General features: G+C 38.0%; 1 protein-coding gene across 1 annotated transcript in view; it reads left to right on the top strand.

Annotated features, from left to right (window-relative positions):
* Nucleotides 1-16579, top strand: part of MLLT3 (MLLT3 super elongation complex subunit) — a 138322-nt gene extending 121743 nt beyond the window's left edge. The window contains exons 8-12 of the mRNA XM_059833848.1: nt 2799-2931; nt 4507-4606; nt 7778-7849; nt 9147-9218; nt 16448-16579. Coding sequence (XP_059689831.1) covers nt 2799-2931; nt 4507-4606; nt 7778-7849; nt 9147-9218; nt 16448-16579 — 509 coding nt within the window. The remainder of the gene's footprint in view (nt 1-2798; nt 2932-4506; nt 4607-7777; nt 7850-9146; nt 9219-16447) is intronic.
* The last annotated feature ends 4429 nt before the right edge of the window (nt 16580-21008 follow it).

The raw sequence follows: 21008 nt of genomic DNA, 5'->3' as shown, positions 1-21008 counted from the left end.
AAGGAGCAGATTAACAGCGACATCACTATCAGTGCTAGAAACGAAAGACCTAAAAATTAATGCTTTGCTGATTGTTAGGAAAGTCTACGGAAAAAGTTAGCTGGCTGGGTACAAAATGCCTATTCAGAGTCCCAGACATGGTCCTACGTTAAGTGAAAACTTGTCTGAATGACAGGTTTTTCAATGCCTGTGGGGCTGTCAGTGATGCATGTGTCTCAGGAGTCCAAGTTTCTTTTTCTCCAAGTAAGAAGAATAAGCCTATTGGCAACTTGACACAGGACTGTCTGATTGTCTGTGAACACAGCAAGGGTTCTGGGATAAAATGGCCCTCTGTTATACTTGGAAAAAGGACATAGGCAAGAATAATGAGTTAGCTTAAGTTTGGGAGAACAGGCTGTGTAGGAATCGTGAGGAATGTGCTGGTTTTCTTTCTGCTTCCATTTAAAAATAAAATCAAGGACTGATGTTTTGTATGACTTGCAAGCACAGCTACCAGTTTCCATGTTGTAGAGTTACGTGCTGGTGTTTTATGCAAGATCAGCTATTCATATGTCATACTAAATTTCATTACAAAATTAGGATTTGGTTGATTATTTTACCTTTCCTCCCACTGACCTTTTCCTCTGCTCTGTGATGATGCTTTCCTTTCAGCTGTCCTTTACCAAGTCTTTCCTATCACTTTCTTCCTCCTGTATGTTGTGGAGAGGAGAATGCATTCTCAGAAGCTGACTTTGGCCTATGAAGTGGAGTGAGACTCATCTGCTCTTAGTACAAAGATGACCATCTTCAGTAGGACTTTGTTGGTGTTTTTGTTAGTGTCTTTGCCCAGTAAGGTGTAAGGAAACTAGCTTTTCTAGGCTGAGCCTAACCTGTGGAAATACCTTTGTGTTCTACCCTTTTATCTCTCTTGAAACATGGAATCCTTCATATATTTATAATTTAATTGTCTTTTCTAACCCTTTACCTCAATTCATTTAGCTCCCTGTGCCATGTGTCTCATTGACCAACCTTAACAGTCAAGGGTCAATAGGAATATTTTCCAAAAGATCAAGATGGGCAAATTCTTCCTTCATCCCTGTGCTGATGCTGCTGACAGTGCCCTCTCTCCTCCCTGTTAAAGGGAATATGTTTATTACTGCTCCTATTAAAAGGCAAGGAAGGAGTGCTTTTCCTCCTTCAGGGGTCAGATGATTAGATATTCATTAGTTACCATTTGCAAATAGCTGAGCATTGTCTGCCTGAGACCAAAACAAGAAGAGAAAATGGAGCACACATCAGCTGCCTCTGCAGTGGTTGCATGGACAAGAAGCACTTCAGTACAGCTCCCCTTTCCTTGTCACCTGTACAAGCTTCTGGTCCAACAGGACTTTGCCCGTCAGCACCATCTGGGCTTCTTCCCAGCCAACCTTAAGGTGTAAAAACAGAGAGAAGAAACCATTGATCTGAACCTTCCCAAACTGCACCAATTTACTGAAGTTCTAGTGCAACCTTAGTGGTAAATCGTTCTCAACATCGGCTTTGAAGTCACTCACACAAAACTAGTCAAAATGCCTGTGACCTGTACGTTGCTAGGTCTGGAATAATCCATAAAGCCATTCCTCCCATGAAGGGGACACCCTCCCTGTTAGGAGTATGACTCTGGCAGACAGAGGTCTGTCTTCTGTTGTGGAAGTCACCAGGGATGACAGTCCTTGGCTCTGTTTCCCCATTAGCAAATAGACAGTTGCAAGCTTCATCTCCCTTTGAAGAACACTCTGAAGCTCACTTCGTTCATGTTAGTACTTTGTGTTTCCTGGGCTGAAGGAATTACAGAACCTTAATAGTAATCGCTGTTCCTGCAGCCATCACTGTTGCTTTTACTTGCTGCTTTGTGTCTCAGATGTGCTGGACTTCAGAGTTAAATGCCCTGTGGCATCTGTCTTGCTTCCTTGCCTCTTCTAAGATGCTTTTGCCCATTCTTATTACAAGCAACTGTTGTTTCGTATTTCCCAGATATGTTAAACATACTCCTCTTTCTGTAACTGTCTTTTGCAGCAAAATTAATTGAGTAAAATGAAACCAAAATCCCAATCTGAATTTAATGCGTTTTATGAGGAAGTCAAGCTTTGTACTTTCAGTTAATTCAGGAAAAGAGATAGCATGGTGTTGCATGGGATTGATGCACTTTCTAGGTATGAATATTGGCAAAGTGCTTACTTGACCTGAAATTGACCCTGAAAGAAATGGAACAACTAAAGCTAAACATATAAAAAACAGGAAGACAAAGAGTGCCTTGGCCAGCATGAGTTAGTTGGAATGATTTGTTAGACTCTGCTTCTCAATACATGGATTAACCTAACAAATGTACTGTTACTGACCAGCATGTCCCTGTACATCTTCACTTGTATATACCCTTTGAGAAAGCAAAAAATGCTAAAACCCAGCAATGCAAAAGAATCTTCCTTCTAGTAATAATACAGTAATAGTCAATTTCTTCTGGCGTGACAGTATTTTACTTACTTCAGCTGTCTGTAGTCTGGGGGGCCAACTGTGCAAACACTTGAACATATGAGTCACTTCACTGCCATGAGTAAGTCTTATTGAAGCTGACTGAGTTGGTCCTTTGAGTAAATGATTCATGGCTAAGTCCCTGCAGTATAAGCCCCCAGTGCATTATTTCATTTGTTTAATGTTTAAGATTCTCCCTTCCGAACACTGTGTGGGGAGGGTAGTTTCTATCATCTGCAAAGCTGGGTGCATTGCCTGGAACACTGCAAAGTGAACTTAATTTGTGTATTTTATTGTCTCTGTCGTTTCAGGTCCGTTGAGGTCTATAATGAAAGATCTGCATTCAGATGATAATGAAGGTGAATCAGATGGAGCAGATGAGAATGACAATGATTCTGAGCTGGATCGACCTGTAAATACACGAGGAGGAAGCAGGAGTCGCAGGTGATTGTCCTGTGATTGCAAGTAGCCTGGTGGCCAAGATGTTGTGCTTGTTAGTAATGGGGTGAGGTCTAATGCTCTCAAAGAGCGCTGAGTAGTGAATGGGCAGAGAGTTCAGACTCTTTTTTTAAAGCATATGCATGTGAAAGTACCTCTTCTAAAAACCATCAGAATTAGCCATTCCCAATAGAAACTGTTTCTGTGCTAATCCATATGGTTATGATGATCTTCATTCATTTCACTTTCCTTGATTTCATGCTGTTGTGACTTCAGGGGAGTAGTCATAATTACTCTCTGGCATAAATGAGATAAATTAAGTCCTTCAATTGCTGGATGAGCTATTCTGTCCATAGTGTCTCATTTTCAAGATCTCTCTGCTTGCCAGTTTAAATTAGGTTGTTAAATCGGATCAGAGTCAATGAAATTTGAATTCCAAGTAATATCTGTGCTGCATGCAGTAGGTAATGTGTAGAAGTGCAGACAGAAGGTAAAGCAAGCATCTGTCACAGAAATTACTTATTTTTAAAAATGGTTCTGCATCCTAGCTGCACCCTTAAGAGGGCGTTCCAAAAATCATCTGTTCTTCAGGAAGCTTGAAGCTCTGTCTGAATGTTTTTGAAAGTTATCGAAAACCTGACACAGTCTTTCTCAAACCTTTTCATAGTGGATTGTTTATCTGATTCACAAGGTTTTGCTGTGAGTGCATAACACCTGAAAGCCAGTGTCAGCTGCTGCTTAAGTGGGAAGGTATAGGAAAATATTAATGAATGTCAACTGCTTCCCTGGGGCGCTTTAGCAGCTGGAATCAAGGAAAAAAGACCAAGATCACTAGCAGTTTTGTTACCGAAATTTGTTCAAGTTAATGATTGTATAAAGGATTGTCTCAAGCCCAACTTGTCTCTAAGTGTGGAGATTCTGTTTCAGTTTTTTAACAAAGCATTAAGGCTAATGTTTCTCTACCTTCCTTTTATCCCAAATAACTATTGTTTTTTCTTCCAACACATAAATATTCCCTGTTGTTCATAAGTAAATGAAGGGTGAGACTGACTAGGAGCTGAACTTTTTCATGTGGCCTCTCCTGAGATACTAAGTTTTTAAATTTTAGCCAGGAAAAAGAGTGTTATTTATGACAAGAAACAAGGAACTTTTCAGTGAAGCACTTGTCCAGGTGGGAAGTACAGCTGTTTAGAAAGCTTTTAGAAGAGCAGGAAAGTATCTCCACCAGAAATTTTTCTCCTTCCCCATGGCTGTGAACTGAGATACAGACTTGCTCCAGGAGTGCTGGAAACAGCAGTTTAATGTTCTAAGTATTTAACCATTTCTCTAACATTAGCTGCTGTTAACCGGACGTGTCATCTCAGCTAAATGGATGCAGACAGCCTTGTTCTCCATGCTCCCCAGAACTTTTTTCAGACTGCAGCCCTGCTTGGATGCCTCTCTTCCAGGTGACCTTGATTAATGATGGCTTGCTTAGCGAGGGGTCATTCTTAGTGTCCTACCTCAAAGTGCAAGCTCGGTTCACCCGTGTTAACAGCCCTTTGTCTGAAGGTGTAATCTCTTGGCTCTGTTTTTCCATAGGGTTAGTCTGAGTGATGGCAGTGACAGTGACAGCAGTTCAGCTTCCTCTCCGTTACATCATGAACCAGCACCACCTTTACTGAAAACCAATAGCAACCAGGTAAAGTCAGGATTCATAAATGTAGTCCTGGGGAGCTGATGACAACATTCTGATTACTTCAGTGCGGTTACTTAGTCTGTAAACTGACTAGCTCTGTAAAGAGCTTTTTTTCAGGAGAAGTATTTGGTTTAGCAAATACTATAGACCAACATAATGTTTTCATCAGTATTTTAAGAAATGCGTCCTTTCTGTATGAATTAGTTTTGTAAGGTAAACAATGCAAACTGGCTTTTACAGCATCAGTCGTTCAGCTGATAGAGGTTTGGGTTTGTATTAGCAGTAGACACAACTCGCATCAAGAGGCTTATTCTCAGGAGTTTATTCATTGATCTCTTCCCCTCTCACCCCACCAGTGTTTATCTAGAAGATACAGTATTTTTTGCTTCACTAGAAGACACAACAGTTTTTGCTTCACTATCAGAGTACTTGTTCCATATCTATAACAGCTAACATTGTTATTATTTTTGAGGTAGGAAAGTAGGGTAGTTCTGTTTTTTCAGAGAAAAGAAATTAAATAATCTAGAGCTACAAAACATGTCAGGGACAAAGGAGAATTAGAGTTTGGGAGTTACCTCACCCCCAGTGACCAATAAAGTAAGGCTCTCTATCAGAAAAAATAAACATAAAAGCTGATACTCTTTAAAAAAAACATAATTCATAAAATTATTTGTCTCTTATTCTAGGGAGCCATAATTCACTCGCACTGGCAGTTGGACCATACACAAAGCAGTCGTGAAATTTACTGACTGGCAATAAATGGCTCCTTACAGTATTGATGTAGTTAGAATAGTGTCTACATGAATTAACAAGAGTTTGTGGTTTAGATGGTGAGTTTTATGGATGAGTCTTTCCTATGTCTCTTAGGTTAACTGCTTCAATTATCTGGCAGAAATTATTTACTTGTCATTGTTTTTCTAATAAGGTTTCCGATACAAGCTTACTGATAGTGCAGAACCGAAACGTTATTATTCATGTCAGTTAAGTTCAAAAACACTATGGGGAAAAAATCTACGGAGTAGTTTGTGCGCAGAGAGAGGGAGGAGATTGCATGTCCAGAAAGCATTCTTATTATCCACCAGAAACTCTGTAGGCTTTTCTAAGTTGACCTGTACAAAAATTAGGAGTTTTTAAGAGTCTTTCGTAAAAAAGCAAACTATAAAGGTGAAGAACATTGCATTTACTGGAGACATAAGCACAGGAGAAACAAAACACCTGTCTATGGCTTGTTTTTTAATGAAGACTAACTTCTACAGAAGTGATGTAATTGTTAAGTAATTGTAAGTCTCAACATCAGCAGCCCACTAAGTCACATCTTTCATGTTCCTTTCTGCTTCAGTGATGTAACAGAAGGTCTACCTGTGCATTTAGACATTCCAAACAATAGTAGTGTCCCAGCTAAGTATATAGTCACATACCTTCTTCCATTTTTCCAACTGAGCTGAATTTTACAATCGAGCTGAGAATCAGAAATTTAGGGAAGCATTATGAGAATTGAAATTTTATGGATTGTAGCCACATTTGTAATCTCTGCTTGGTGGCATAGTGCTGCTTGTCAGGATGATGCTTTCGACAGATGAAATCATGTTTGTGTTGACTAAGTCCATTCATACAACTAAAGAGCTGAGACAGAGTTACTATTTCTATAAGCTTCCTCAGGTGTGATAAGTGCTGTGTCTCATCTAAATGAAAGTGCTTAAGATGTTAGATTTCAACGACACATCAAGAGCACTGTGAGGAAGCCACTTTTTCAAAATATACTGTGTCCTTGCTAAGGTTCTATTTGAAACCAAGACTTTTCTTCCTTTAAAACCAAGAAAAGCATCTAAAAGGTACTGGATCCATGCCTAGAGGTCTGGGTTTTTTTCAAAACAAGACTTGTTCTTCCACTGGCCTACACAGCAGTAACCCCAGGGAGTGTTGAATCGAAGAACTGGGATTTTTCTTTCGAAAAGTATGTTTTGCTTTCTGGCATGCATCACTCTTGGCTAAGTAAATCCTTAGGTAAGGTTAACTCAGGTCTTCAGTCACTTTCTATATATAGGGAAATAGCTGCCTGCCTGATGTATTCTTATGGTGCTGTCACCCTGGAGAGCATATATGCAGTTTTAGTCATTTTTACCAAGGGTAGTAGAAATGAGAGGGAACTACAGAAAGCTGTCAGTGATGCTTCTTGCTAGTCTAGAAGATTTGCTTTTACAGGCCTTATTTCCTTGTTTTATTTGCTGAGTTTTTTCCTGTGTTGTGACTGTCCAGTGTGGTTTTGGAGATAATCATGCTAGTGATGTTAGTCTTACTTACAATGAAATGTGAAACAAAATGATCCGTGATCATTTATTTTCTTTTGATGTTTTTCAGAAGAACTGATCACATTCCAGGTTAGGAATGACATGGTGATTTTTTTTTTTTTTTTAACTCTACTTCTAGCTTCCAAAAATGTGTGTTATGTGTGGAAAAAAATTGGAAGGACAATCAACAGTTCTGTTTCCCCAAAATATCTATCACTTTAGTCCTCAAATTTTCATATGAAGCATGGTGTTCTGCTGCTTGTTGACATGCTCTTCTTGACTGTGGTTCTGTATTGGATGAAGCATTCTTGTTTTGTGTATGTGGTAGTAAATGGCTTTGTATGGCATTGAAGGAAGGGTACCGTATAAGTGCAAGAGAAACTACCGTCACTTTTTTTCTTTCAGTTACAACTCTTGCAGTCATTTCAAAACCTGTGTTCCAAAATCTCTATTGTAGAACTAAAGAGACAATTTTGGGGGAAAAAAAAAGAAAAGGAAAAATACACTGGTCATGTGACATTTCAAAGGCACTGGAGAGTACCTCAGCATCATTTTGTGTCTGCAAAATCAGACCTCTTATCCTACCAGCATGCAAAAGATAGTGTTGTGAGAAGGCTTTAAATGATATGAAATTAATTCTTTTAAGGATTGATAATATCAATATCACCTCATTCCAGCAGCTCAGCATTTTCTGCTGTAAGCTGCTTTTTTCTGAAAAATATGAGTAGGTTCTATGGGTTAAAGAACGAAAAGCTCAGTTTTGAGTTTTGATTACATTTTCTCCAGGTGTTACATTCTTTGTGTTATTAACAGATGGCAGAATTTTTCATATATAATTGTATCCAATGATGCATTTAATTTTTACAGGATTTTCTTTCTTTTCCAGATTTTAGAAGTGAAAAGTCCAGTAAAGCAAAACAAATCTGATAAACAAATAAAGAATGGGGATTGTGATAAGGTAAATGAGAATGAGGTAAAAGTAAACTAGTACAGAATGGGATATTAATGTATTTACTAAACTGCAACCTTTGTTACAGAATGAAAATCTTAGTAATTAGTACATCTTTGCTTTGGTTTCCTTTAGGTGCAGATCTTCCTTTTTTTTTTTCGTAATCCTTTTTTCTTCTGTCTTATTTTGAAAGTGTTTTCCTTTTCTTCAATCTATGTGGTGATTTGGCAAATGTCACCAGGTGGGAATCTGCCATCTATTATTTATTTTATCTACTCTCTACCATGAGTGTGCATTGTGCTTGATAGATGAAGTGATAATTTTTGAAGAGGAGAATTCACAGATGTATTCCTAGGCAATAAATCACTCAATTAGAAAAAATAAAAATATTTTCCAGAATCCTTTCTGAGGGCTGTGCATTAGGAAATGGCGGTGTGATGGCATGTTAACTAAAATTATATGAAGCAACAGTTACCATTTAACACTAAGAAAGACAGTTTTGTTTGAAATCATGTCAGCTGGCCATAGGTAAGAGCTCTAAGTCCTTGTGTGAGTGAACATAGCACAATTTCCCAGTGTGGACAAGTTTCTCTGAAGGTTCATATTTTAAAGGTATTGGTGTCAACTTTGATACGTGCGGCAGGAGACCTAAGTCTCAGTATATGTTGCTAGATTTTCCGTGGCCTGATCCATACGCTTTTTGGTTTCTTAGGCTGGGTGCTGTATCTCTCTCTGCTTAAAAGAAAAAAGGGTTTCTAATGGCTCAGGCTGAAGGAGAAAGTTGATAACTGGGTGGAGAGGTGGGACATGTTTGACATCCCAGGAAGGAAAACAGTGGAATTTACCATTGGATTAATCTTGCTTGATCTTTCTCCCCTTATATCTCCTTGTTGACACAGCAAATTAATTATGTAGTTTTAGAGAAAAGGAGGGATTTGATTGTGAGCCTTACGTGGTCTGCGTCTTACGTGGAAAGATAGGAGATCTTTTTTCAAAGATGCTGTTTTGGCATCCTCCGTCTGTTTGACACTTTTTGCCACAGTTGAGACATAAAGGTTATCTTCTACAGCAAAGGACCAGCCGATAAGATTTTCATCAGCATGAAGTATCTAAGAAAACCCACAGAAACTTATATTTGGGTTGTATTAAGCTAGAGAAAGCCAGACTACTAAATAAGAAAATTTAGCTCAAACAAGATTTAAAATAAAATTTCAATTTGTATTGTTTTTGAAGACATCTGAAGTTTTTGAAATACATAGTTATGACTTAATTAACAAGTTGTTTATGGGGGGGGATTTGTTTCTAGGCATATCTCGATGAACTAGTAGAGCTCCACAGAAGATTAATGACGTTGAGAGAGAGGCATGTACTGCAGCAGGTGAGGAGCCCTCTCATGCAATATCACAGTGTGCTCATTGAAATTGTGAAGTCACATCTATTTTTTTTTTTTTTCTCCCTTCATCTAAAATTCTATAATCAGGTTTAATAGCCTTCAAGCCTGTATAATCCATATACAGCCCATTACTACTTTCAGTGCAGCTTAGGGAACTTTTACACATACTTTAAATTGTGTTGTCACACTAAATGACAAATTTTAAAAAATGCCTATCTGAGCGAAATTTTTCACCAGTTCATTGTTATGTTTCTCAACATACTGTATTAATAATTATGAAGACAGGATGGGAGAATGGATACAGCTGTGCACCGTGACTTGATAAAAATATTATTGCTTTTTCCTGAAAATGACTGGCGTTTTCTCAGAAACAATTAAACATGTTTTCTATGGCAAACAGAAAACATGGAATTCAAAGCAAAACTCACTTTGGGCAAAACCACAATATATTAATTGAGTCTTCTGAAGTCATGGAAGGAGTAAAATATGAAAATGTGCAAACCAAGAAGGCTCCAAATTTATTGAAAGGTTATGCAATAGTAAGAATAAAGAATAGTATTCTCTGTTTTGGGCAGCATTGTCAGGTACTATTGCATTACAAATTGTGAAGATGAAACAATAAGCACTGTTAACAAAGCAGATGTAATTGTAGCACAGATGGTTTTACTACGTTTAGCACAATTATGTGCCAGTTGTTGTAAAGAGGGAAATTTGTACCACTTCTAAATGATTGCAATCATTCATCAGATTTCTCAATGCTTGGATAAGTGTGTTAAAAACCTTTTGTAGGCCCCAGCCTTAAACTGTTTATTAGTTCAGGCTCAATATTACGAGGAAAGATGAGAAAACAATTGAGGGATCAGTGAAAAGGAATACCTTGGTCATGGATATTCTTAGTTGAAGAGGAATTCTGATAGCTTTGTCAGATTTCATAAATTACGATACACAATGATGCATACTGGTTACCCGTCATATTTAATGTACCGTTGTTTCCCAAGTTCCCTTTTGTCTGCAAAGGGAACCAAAGCACACTTTCAGAATGGTGGCAGAGGCAAATTTTTGTGTACATTGGGAAATTACTGTGCAGGAGGCTAAAAGGGAGGAATTGCAACACCCTCTCCAACTTTACATTATTCATTAATTCTTAGAGAGTTCACACAAAAAGTGAATCTGAAAAAGCCACTGTATTGTAAATTCATGCTCTAGCTTTGCTCCCTGAGCACTTACTTCCCCAGTTACCCAAGGCATAGCTTTTTAAAGGTTTCATTTCTGGTAGACCTCTGTATCCAGTATTACGCAGTTACCAGTTATCAGTACAGAACTTCACCACTCTCCTAGCCTGCATAGTCTAGCCATAAATCCAGCTTTCACTGGGGCTCTATCAACAGCCTGCAGAGCACAGGGCTTAGGTGGCTTCACGTGAAATTTTGAAAAAGAAAAACATCTTCAAAACCTTTTCTGCAAAGCTAGGATAAAATCAAGCAAGAAACATTTTTTCCCCATGAGGGTGGTCTAGCAGTGGAACAGAGTCCTGGAGAGACTGTGCTGTCTCCATTCTTGGAGCTTTTAAAATCCTGACTAGATAAGCCTAGAGCAGCCTCATCTGACCCCATGCCTGAGCCTGCGCTGGACAGGGGCTGAGACTGGCAAAAGCCCTTCCAACTGGAATTCTCCTGTCATCCTAAGAAATACTTTCCAAGCAAATAAGGTGGTTCAAGTTGAATCCATAATCCTCTGTCAAATCTAGTAGCATTTAAATGTATCTGGTTGAGAAGAAATATTTACCATTGTTAGAAAAATGATGGGTTCATCCACTAAAGCTTCTTCAGTCTGATGTAAGAGTACTGTCATAATCTGCTTCATGGGAAGCTGCTAATACAAGGCAAAACTGTGTGAAAACAGACAAAACTGAGCTGGAAATTTAGAGTCTCCTATTCCGAGTAAATGAAAAAAGAACAGTGTATTCTTTTGCATTTTAAACTAAAGATAGACTTTTTCTTTTCTCCTCAGTGTATTTATCAGACAAGAGAAAGCATTCATTCATTGTCTTTCATCTCACAACTCGAAGAGTATAATTTCAGTACTGTAGCCCATGACTTCTCATAGCGTAGTGTTTAATTAGTTATAATATAAAATTTAGGTTGATGTAGAGTCGGTTTTGCCTTGTTTCCAGGGGGACTGTTCTTGCAGATTGTTTCCCTTCATTTGGAGTGTGTGCAGGCTGTCTATACAGCCCTCCTGAAAGCTGGATTTATGGCTGGACTGTGCAGGCTAGCACAGTGGTGCAGTTCTGTACTGATAGCTGGTAACTGTGTAATACTGACTACAGAGGTCTACCAGCATTCAGTGAAAGAGCCAAGTTACTTACCAGTTGTCTGTTAGCCAGTCTGCAAATGGTCTATGCTGTTACAAATCGAATAATGCAGTTTAGTTTTAAAGCCTTTAATCCCTTAATATTCTGCAATGCATTAGTTCGTATGATTCTATCAGTTTACAGAAATATGTTCACAATATTGGATGGATAACTTGCAGAGAATCAGTGCTTCTCTCCATTACATATAGACTGTCATCCCATCTTAAATATCTTTACTGCTTTGCAGTAATTAACGTAAAATACTTCCAGTGAACACAGAAATAAAAAGAGTACAGAGCTGAGAAAGTTTTTAGGAATGAATGTGAACTTCTAGACCAAGACATACAAGTATATAGAGACTATAGGAAGTACAGAGGTCAGGAGAGCAAGGGATAAAACTGCTGAAAGGGATGGTGTTTACTACATGGGAAGAGGGATTGAATGCAAAAATGTGCAACAGAAAACTGTAAATAGCTGCAAGAGTTTTAAAAGCGATGGCGGTGTTGAACAGTGATAGAGATCTATGTTCCTGACTGGTGATTGGCATCTCTTTGGCTTATGTCAGGGCAGGTAATATGTCAAAGTCACAAACTTCTAGGGAATTTTTAGAGAAAAGACTTACAAGAGAAGAATGAAGGCACTGATCATTCAAAAGCAATGGCTTTTGAAACTTATGCTGAGAGATGTGAAAAAGAGATGACAGGTTCTTGCAGTCTCAGTTGTTACCAAGTCTATAGGCACGACAGCAAACAGGAATGCATTTGAGTTGGAAATGAGAAAAATGTATCTGAGAATGTGGCTTTTTCCCAAGAGAGGCATTTCTCTTTGAGACAGTTTGTAAAGGAAGCTGAAATAAATCTGCAAAAAAGAGGGAGGAGGCCGGAGAGATGTGATACTGAACTGCAAGTGCCTGCATATGTAGCTAAGTAATCCTAATGCAAAATTATACTTATAGATATGTAACAGTTGCCCAGGAGGGAGAAGGCAGGTGAAAAAGAACATTTGCCCAAGAAATTAGTCCTGTGAAAATCACCTGAGCAATTTTTATATTAATATTGGACCATGGCTAGACAGAAATTGGTCTGAAATTACATTTTAAAAAGAAATATCTCTCCCAAGTCTTTCACTGTAAAGAAAAGATTTGATATTTATAGAGATGAGGCAGCTTTTTTTAACTCTGTGATTTCCAGTAAAATAGTAGGGATAATTGAGTCTGCAATCAGATGTTAATGCTGTATGTCCCATGTATTCAAATTGGCTGGCTAAAGCTGGGTTCCTAACTCAGCATTTTCAGTGCAGGTGATGTTAGCATGACCCCATGAAAGGCAACAAGATTTCTGGTAAGACTTTGCCTGTTATTTTGAGGCATCAGAAGTTCTGTCTTCAGCTGGTGAAAAATCTCCTTAAAGCCAGCGCACTAGACAGCACAGGCATGAGGAAGAAATTGAGAGTATGCAGCACTGCTGAAAATTACATTGCTCATGTCCACAAGGTGCTTAACTTCAAATGGCAACTATCTTCTGAGAATTTTCTGCAAGGGGCAGCTTGCAGGTCTGGAAACTATCAAATGGCCTGAAACCCTCCATAAGTTGAAAAATGACTATGTCATTAGTTGCACTTTGGCTTCCTTAAACACACATACTCATTTGCTTGTTTAAAGGCAGATAAATAGTTGTACTATGATGGATAATGATGAAACTGAGCTGGAGAGACATGACGTAAACAGAGATGTACATTACAGCAGAAAAGCAAAGCTTACTATAGCGGGAACAAATGGGATATTTTTGCTCTTTGCAGCCTGAGCCCTTGGAATAAAACATTTTAATGCTGTGTTTTTAATATTATAGCTGTCAGACTTCCTGGCAACTGATCTCAACCTTTTATTCTTTTTCAAGTATTCCTAAATAGCATAAGGGTGCATATGGTAATACTGTAAGTCATGAATTCCTCATTGACTGGCACACAGGCAGGTGTTTTTCATTGAGCTGTCTGGTTTATCTTGATACATTTTTGTACATCCATTAAAACATTTGGGTTTCATTTCAGTCTGATTTACCAGGTGCCCTGACACAGTGGCTATATTTCTTGAGGGGTGGATGATGGATATGTTTAAAATGTTTATATTTGCTTTGGCCTAGAGCTTAAAAGCCCAAATCAGAACCTGATCAATAAAAGTGCTTATCAATTTTTTTAAAATATACAGTGCTGTTTAAAAATATATGTGTTAACAGTTTCACGTATTCTTCCACTGTAACACAAGGAATTGGAGTTGTTCAGCATAGCTGAACACGGTAGGCAGAATTGTTCAGCGTAGCTACATCTTCCTGGCCTCGGCTTTTGTAAACTTATTATGCAGCCATTTATTTATTACACAGTGGATATTTGGAGACCAAGCCTGAGATTAGATTCCTAACTTTACAAAAGGAGGCTGCATTGACTCCTTAGATTCTTTATTAGATGAGGCTCAAGAGAGTGCTAAAAATGAGAATGGCAAATAACACATATCAAAGTTTCCTTCTGGTAGCAATCAGGTTTTTTCCCATTTGATTTTTTTCTCATGTTAATTGCAGAACAGTAAGAGATGGAAAAGTGTTACAAGAATCTCTAAATGAACAAGTGGACAAATGAAGTTGACAATTTTAGATTAAAAATTCCCATTTGGAAAAAAAAAACTAAAGCCAAGAGGCACATATTTAAATGAAGTGTTAATAAAGCAGGATTGTTCCTAAGTACTTTCAGAATTTTGGACAGCTGCAAACCAAATTAAACAGATTTTACTTTTATTTTTTTCCAATCCGGAAAATGGGAGGTTATTGGAAAGGGAGATTTTACTGTAACAGGCATTTCTCTCTCATTATTTTATCTTGTTTGCATTCTGTTTAATCCACCCTGAGCAGTGTCATTCCATGCCTGACAATACACATGAAGTTATTTCATTTATCATCAACATAGTCTCTTCTTCTGTGGTCTGAGGAGAAAAAACATCTGTTTTTATAATGAAATGGGGAGCAGAAAATTACAAAATATTTAGTTTAAATTCATTGTTCTTTTTCAAGTTGGTGTATTCCTACCAGATTTGTCATTTTAAGATATACTCTGTAAACCATGTGTGCATACATTTCTATCTCCTCCAGCTGTGGAAAAGGAATTACAGTCAGAGTAGTAAAGCTCAAACAAGCAAGGAATATCTACCAGCAGCGTTTCAGTGGAGGTACATGTGGAAGCCCTAGAACTAGAACCCTAGAAATGGATTTCAAATTGAAGGAAGCAAACAGGACATTGAGCCTAGCCTGAGTGCTGCAGAAGGGATGGTTGAAAAGACTGAGCAGAAGAGCAATGTTCTCTCAGTCCATGACACTACTTAGAGGCCTGCTTCAGAATGGGGTGCCTTTCTGTGCGGTCACATGGGATGTCTGTCTCTTGCAATGAAATGACGCATAAGAGATTCACAGCCATAGTGTGTTGGCACTGGTTTAGCCCTATCTGACAAATAATGCTTTGGCTTTCCAAGATGCTGGATGGGTTTTTTAGGTAGGTGCACATCCTAGAACTTAACATATCTGGAGTCACTTGTTACAGCAATTCAGTGTGGAGTATGACCGTGCTTTAAAAATGTACACTACAATTCAGAGACTAAAAATGTCAAAACTGCAGAAGGGCACAAGTTAGATACGTACTGTTGATTTCACAGAATCATAGAATGGTTGAGGTTGGAAGGGACCTCTGGAGGTCATCTGGTCCAACTCCACCCTGCTCAAGGAGGGACATGTAGAACTAGTTGCCTAGGACCATGTCAGATGGCTTTCTAATATCTGCAAGAATGGAGACCGCACAACCTCCCTGGGCAACCTGTGCCAGTGCTTGTTTACCCTCACAGAAAAAAAAAAATGTTTCCTGATATTCAGAACGAACCTCCTGTATTTTAGTTTGTGTCCGTTGCCTCTGGTCCTGTCACTGGGCACCACTGAAAAGACCCTGGCTCAGTGTTCTTTACACCCTCCCTTCAGGTATTTGTATCCATTGATGAGATCTGCCCTCAGCCTTCTCTTCTCCAGGCTGAAGAATCCCAGCTCTTTCAGCCTTTCCTCACAGGAGAGATGTTTTAGTCCCTGTTCTTCTCTAGAACTCCTAACAGCTCTTTTGTTTCGTGTTTGAATGAAAGCTGTGATTATAGGTTAAATAGTCACCAGAAGAAGTGATCTTATGCCATTGGTAGGAGTCTTTCATGGTTGATTTCATTTAAAAAAAAATTGATTTAAGTCTGTTACTCAAGAAACAACTAACTAACAGTTGATGTGAGAGCTCTTGAATAAATTTTTTGTTCGATATGGACTAGATTCTATAAGGATTTATTTCCTACCCTTGCTTGCAGAAAGGCTTACCCCAATTATTTTCTAAAGTAACCTGCTTAGCAGCTATGCACAGAGTAAACATTCCAGACAGAGATCTACCTGGGGTTTTTTATTTGTTTGGGCTTGTGGGAGCAAGGTGTTGCTCTTCCCGCTCCCCCCTGCCAAAAAAAAAAAAAAAAAAAAAAAAAAAGACTTAGAAAATATGCAGATTTTCTTTTAACATTTGAAAAATATTTTCTCAGTGGTAATGTTTGCTGGAACAGCAGAAGGCTAGGCTGGCATTATGGTCAATGATGATCTGAAAAAAAAAAACCCCACCCCTGAAGGACTGTGGTCTGGACCATAGTTTGTGTCAGAAATGAAGTGAGTGATAAGGATAATGGTTTAACTTGCTTGTATTGGGGCAATTGGGCTTGTTTTATGCCTTTCATATGGTACTTAGTGGCATGTTAATACATTCAGTGGGCATGTAAAACTGCTGAAATTTTCAACTGCATCTTTTCTTTCAGATAGTAAATCTTATAGAAGAAACTGGACACTTTCATATCACAAATACAACCTTTGACTTTGATCTTTGCTCACTGGACAAAACTACAGTTCGTAAACTACAGAGTTATCTGGAAACATCTGGAACATCCTGAGGATTCAGCATCTGGCTGCATCAAAAATTGTTCTTTAAATGAAACATCCAGAATGATGCAACCAAAATGGGGAAAAGAAACTAAACAACCTTCTTCAGCTTTATTTTTTCTTAAAGCCAGTCATCATCTCTTGAAAAGGGAGAGGAAAAGTGACATGACTCACAGGACTGCTTTTCTCAAGAAGAAAATGCTCTGGAAGAGTTTGCCTGGATAGCCTTGAAAAACAAACACACAAAAACAAACAAAAATACTTGGTCTTAATGAATGTGTATGGTATCATGTATCTCTCTCTGTGGTGTTCCAGTCCACAAGATGAATGCATGTTCAACACACTGCCTTATTACATAACTGATCTATTTATTATTGCATACATGTATTCTAAAGTCAATGAGTCATTGAATGCCACTACCAGATGTTGCAAGTAGTGGGGTCCCATGTGTGCTCTTTTGGTGCAGTACTATCACAAGCCTAATAACCGTATTCATGTTAAAGTGTCGCTTCTTGCTACCTTTCTTTAGTCACTTAAAACACTACAGTCTTGTTTCCACTTCTGCAGTTCCAGGAAACAAGAAACAAAGTTGAGGACCAAACAGTGGTCCTCTATTTTGTTTCCCATCTGCCACAGTGGGTTGGACCACAGCAGGCTGGACAGCAGGGCCTTGGCTCTATCCATTTATTGATCTTGACCATGGTACAAAATGCACCAAATAGGATCATATGACTTGCTGTCTAGCCTTAGTGAATAAACCAGTAGGACTTTTCACAAAAAATATTAAGTATACTGTCCTGAATCCAGCATCATTTGCAGTCTACGTTCTTGTGTCTGTTTTTAATGTTATAAAATTAAATATATATAAGAGTGAAGGTGTTCCGCAGGATCATCATAAAAGAAGTAGTACTGGTCCTGTCTTCTAAGGAAATGTTGTAGAAAATTCTTAATTTGGACCTATTTATTACTATGAGTTTCAACACTCCTTTGCTGCCAGTATGTGACTCACTCTTACCATAAAACTACTTGCGTAACATTTTTGTTTGTTCATATAGTATTTGGTCTGCTTAGTTCGTTTTGGGATTTTGTTCCTGTTTTTGTTGTTTTTTTACAACTGTTAAATTAACACCATTTATTTGAAAAGAAAAAATATGTCGTTATACAGTTACATGTTGCAATAAATACATATGTGATATATCATATATATGTGTGTATATATACATATACACACCCCTCTGTGTGTGTGTGTATATATATGTATACACACACATGCATATATGCTTTTTACACTTCCCAGATTTTGGTATCTGTTCAATAACCTGCTTGTGTTTCCAGAAGGATTTCTTGTCTATAAAAATGAGTATTCTTTCCTATCACCTGTTATTTCTTAAAATCAGGATCCTTGTTTATGCATGATCAAATGAGAGGATGTGTACTCACTTTCACATCAAAGCTCCATGCTCTCATATTGCTGATGGTTTCTTGATGAAATCATCAGCCTTCTATTAGAAGTTCAAATCCCCCAATGAAAAGAGAAAAGAATTAAAAAAATACTTCTGGATGCAAAGGTTTATTCAGGTTTACCAGCCTTAAAAAAATGTATCTTGTTTCTGGATAGGCCAGTATGTCATGTGTACGCTTATATGCCACATGTAGTCTGTATGTGTAGAGGTGAACAGTAGTATCTGTATGACTTACTGTTTCATGCACACAGTTTGTGCAGCACTGTAAAACTAAGTTCCTATTGGGGTTATTTCTTATTCAGATGTTAAATCTTAATACTGTTTCTTTAAGTCCAAAGAAGATTTTACACTTAACTCTTTTTGAGAGGGCGGGATACACGTTGGGTTGAGGGGCTTTTTCTTATTTAAAATGTTGTTTGACCACACTCTGCAGGAAGCCCTTCTCAGGCTTCCCAAGAATAAGTGTACTTTTTCAGTAATGTTATGACTCTTATTGACGATTGGCATGAAGCATACTTGAAGCATTATGTTGTTCTTTTAAGTCCATGTCTTAATGTGCAATTGGGGAGGGGGGTGGGGAGTGGGAGTGTAATTTTAAAGTTACTTTTGACATAAGGCAGGTGATGGTGGGGAGAGGGAAGGCGTGCATGTGAAGGGGATAAACTTCAATTTTTTTTATTGATTATTTTATATGAAAATGTTTGGAAATCTAAAAGCAACCTTAAAAACATTTGATCTACTAGTGTGTGTTCAACTTCCTATCTTTTAGTTATACCAGATACATATGGACTTTTGTCCATTTTTACTTTTCTGATTTTTGTGGTAAAAACTCACTGAGTTTCAGGAGGGGAAGAATCCCATGATACTTCTAGTGTGGCTGTTGCACTGTTTTGTTAGAAATGGTGAAATGAATCATTTTACCCTTAAAATACCAGATAAGCTTTATTATACACTGAGAACAGGGTGGAAGAAAACAGCAAATAGGAGAATAGTCATAAAAGGGAGATGACAGCACTTATAGTATCAAGTTAGTGCTGAATTTCATGCAAATTGTGGATCATCCTTAATCTCTTAAATTTTCTAATTCAGTGGGAGAGGGAAGAAAATAAACTGCAGCGTGTGTGTGTGCATGTTGACTTTTTCACAAAATTCTGATAGAGTAAGAGTTACTAAGTGTTGATCTAATTTTTGAAGAATTAGCAATTTTGATCTAATTTTGTATGCACAAACAAAATAAATCCTTGTTCACTTAATTTCAGACATTCATATTTCTCTTAAAGAAAAAATAGTAAGATACCCTTCCAAGTCTTTATTGTATATGAGCATTGATCTTTGGGATGGGTTAAAATGTTTTGGCAATAAATGTTTGGACTTTTACTTAACATCAATCTGTTTAAAACAAAATTATATGTGAGAATTTGGATTAATGCATTGAGGTGACCAGACAGAGGTTAGCAGTAAGTTGCAATATCTAAAAAATCATTTTCAGCATAAGTGAGTCACTGTTACTAGAACAGTATCCAATAGTAAGGACAGCTTTCATCTCGCCACTAACTTTTCACCTCAGAAAGTGGATGTCCAATTGAGTAGACAAGTTTTAATATCTTTGTAGAAGTTTGAATCCACTGAGAGGCTTTACAAAAGTTCAATATCATCTAGATTTGAAGGCCATCTTAGTCTATGCAAAAGAGAAAGAGCAAGAAAAGAGGAAGGGGCATAGACTGAAGTGAGGAGAGTCTTCCAAGGTAAAATAAAACCCATGCTCAGTCTCCAGCTTTTGGATCTTAAGAAATCGCTGATCATTTCTCTCTCTTTTCTTTTCATTGATTGGGTGTTTTTAGGTTAAGTCTATCCTTTCAGTTTCAGAAGGAGAGTACAGTGCAGTTGGAGAGCCTGGTATATTTCTATTAAAGTTCTTGGGTTTTGCCTGACCCATTCTCTTTATTTCATTGTGAGAAATGGGTAAGAAAGTATGTTCACAATCTGGTTTGAGTTCTTGGTCCTTACTTGGTAAGTATCATCTTGTTTTCTTAGAAGCTATACTAGTGTTTTGGGGTCTCTTGAACAACCCGTTGATTTCAAGCCCCATTACTCAGGTAGCAAAATTAATAGGAAAGCTGTAGAATGGTCTGAAGAGAAAACTGCCCTGTTCAGTTATTGTGTGCACTATCTTACTCCAGACACTGCTCTGATGGTAGGATGTTTGACTTGCTTCATACTGTCTTTGTTCATACACATCGTATCCCATCTTTTAGCACTTGCAGTTTAATGGCAAACAGTGTATTTTTTAAAACACTCTTGTTTCAGTCTGTAGAGGGACTTGTTATTTTTGTGTTTTCTCATTGGTCCATTGATTTGCACAGTTTTCTGTAGTGCAATGCACTGAAATTGAGATTTATGGTCAAAATGTTGTCAGACTTTCAGCCATAGCAGGAGCTAGCAGGAACTGCAAAAATAAGCAGTGCAAAACATGTTCCAAAGTTTAACAAGCGCAAGGCATATGTTTTTATGACCCTCGATAGTTTTCTTAATTGTTAAGCAGTATACAGTAGAATGTAGTGTACACCAGGATGTTGTTCTGTATACTGTACCAAGAAGCTTTACTGTGGGGCATAAACAGATGATGGGGACTAAAACTCATCTATCTGCAATGCTTTTGTGTGTGCTTGGGAGTTAATCAGTGCATTAACAGACCTAAACAAACGACATTTACAAGGCTGCCTCTCTGTCTGAGTGAGCAGATAAATTAACATCAAAGCACAATCACATAAGGGCCTTGCATTTACTTGAGCAGCAAGAAATGCCACTGTGACTAGACAGGAAAAAGAAGTATTACCACAGTGAGAATAATACCCTTTGGCGGGGGGGGGACAAAAAAAAAAGGTAAAAAAGAGATCCCCTAATAGCTGGATGTGGTTCCTTACATTAACATAGAGAATATAGTTTGCTGGTCAGCAGTTCTGTCTGCTCTAAGACA

The sequence above is a fragment of the Gavia stellata genome, chromosome Z (assembly GCF_030936135.1).
Source record: "Gavia stellata isolate bGavSte3 chromosome Z, bGavSte3.hap2, whole genome shotgun sequence".
Classification (NCBI taxonomy): Eukaryota; Metazoa; Chordata; class Aves; order Gaviiformes; family Gaviidae; genus Gavia; species Gavia stellata.
Note: the sequence above shows the minus strand (reverse complement) of the source record. Positions and strands in the feature narration are given on the sequence as shown.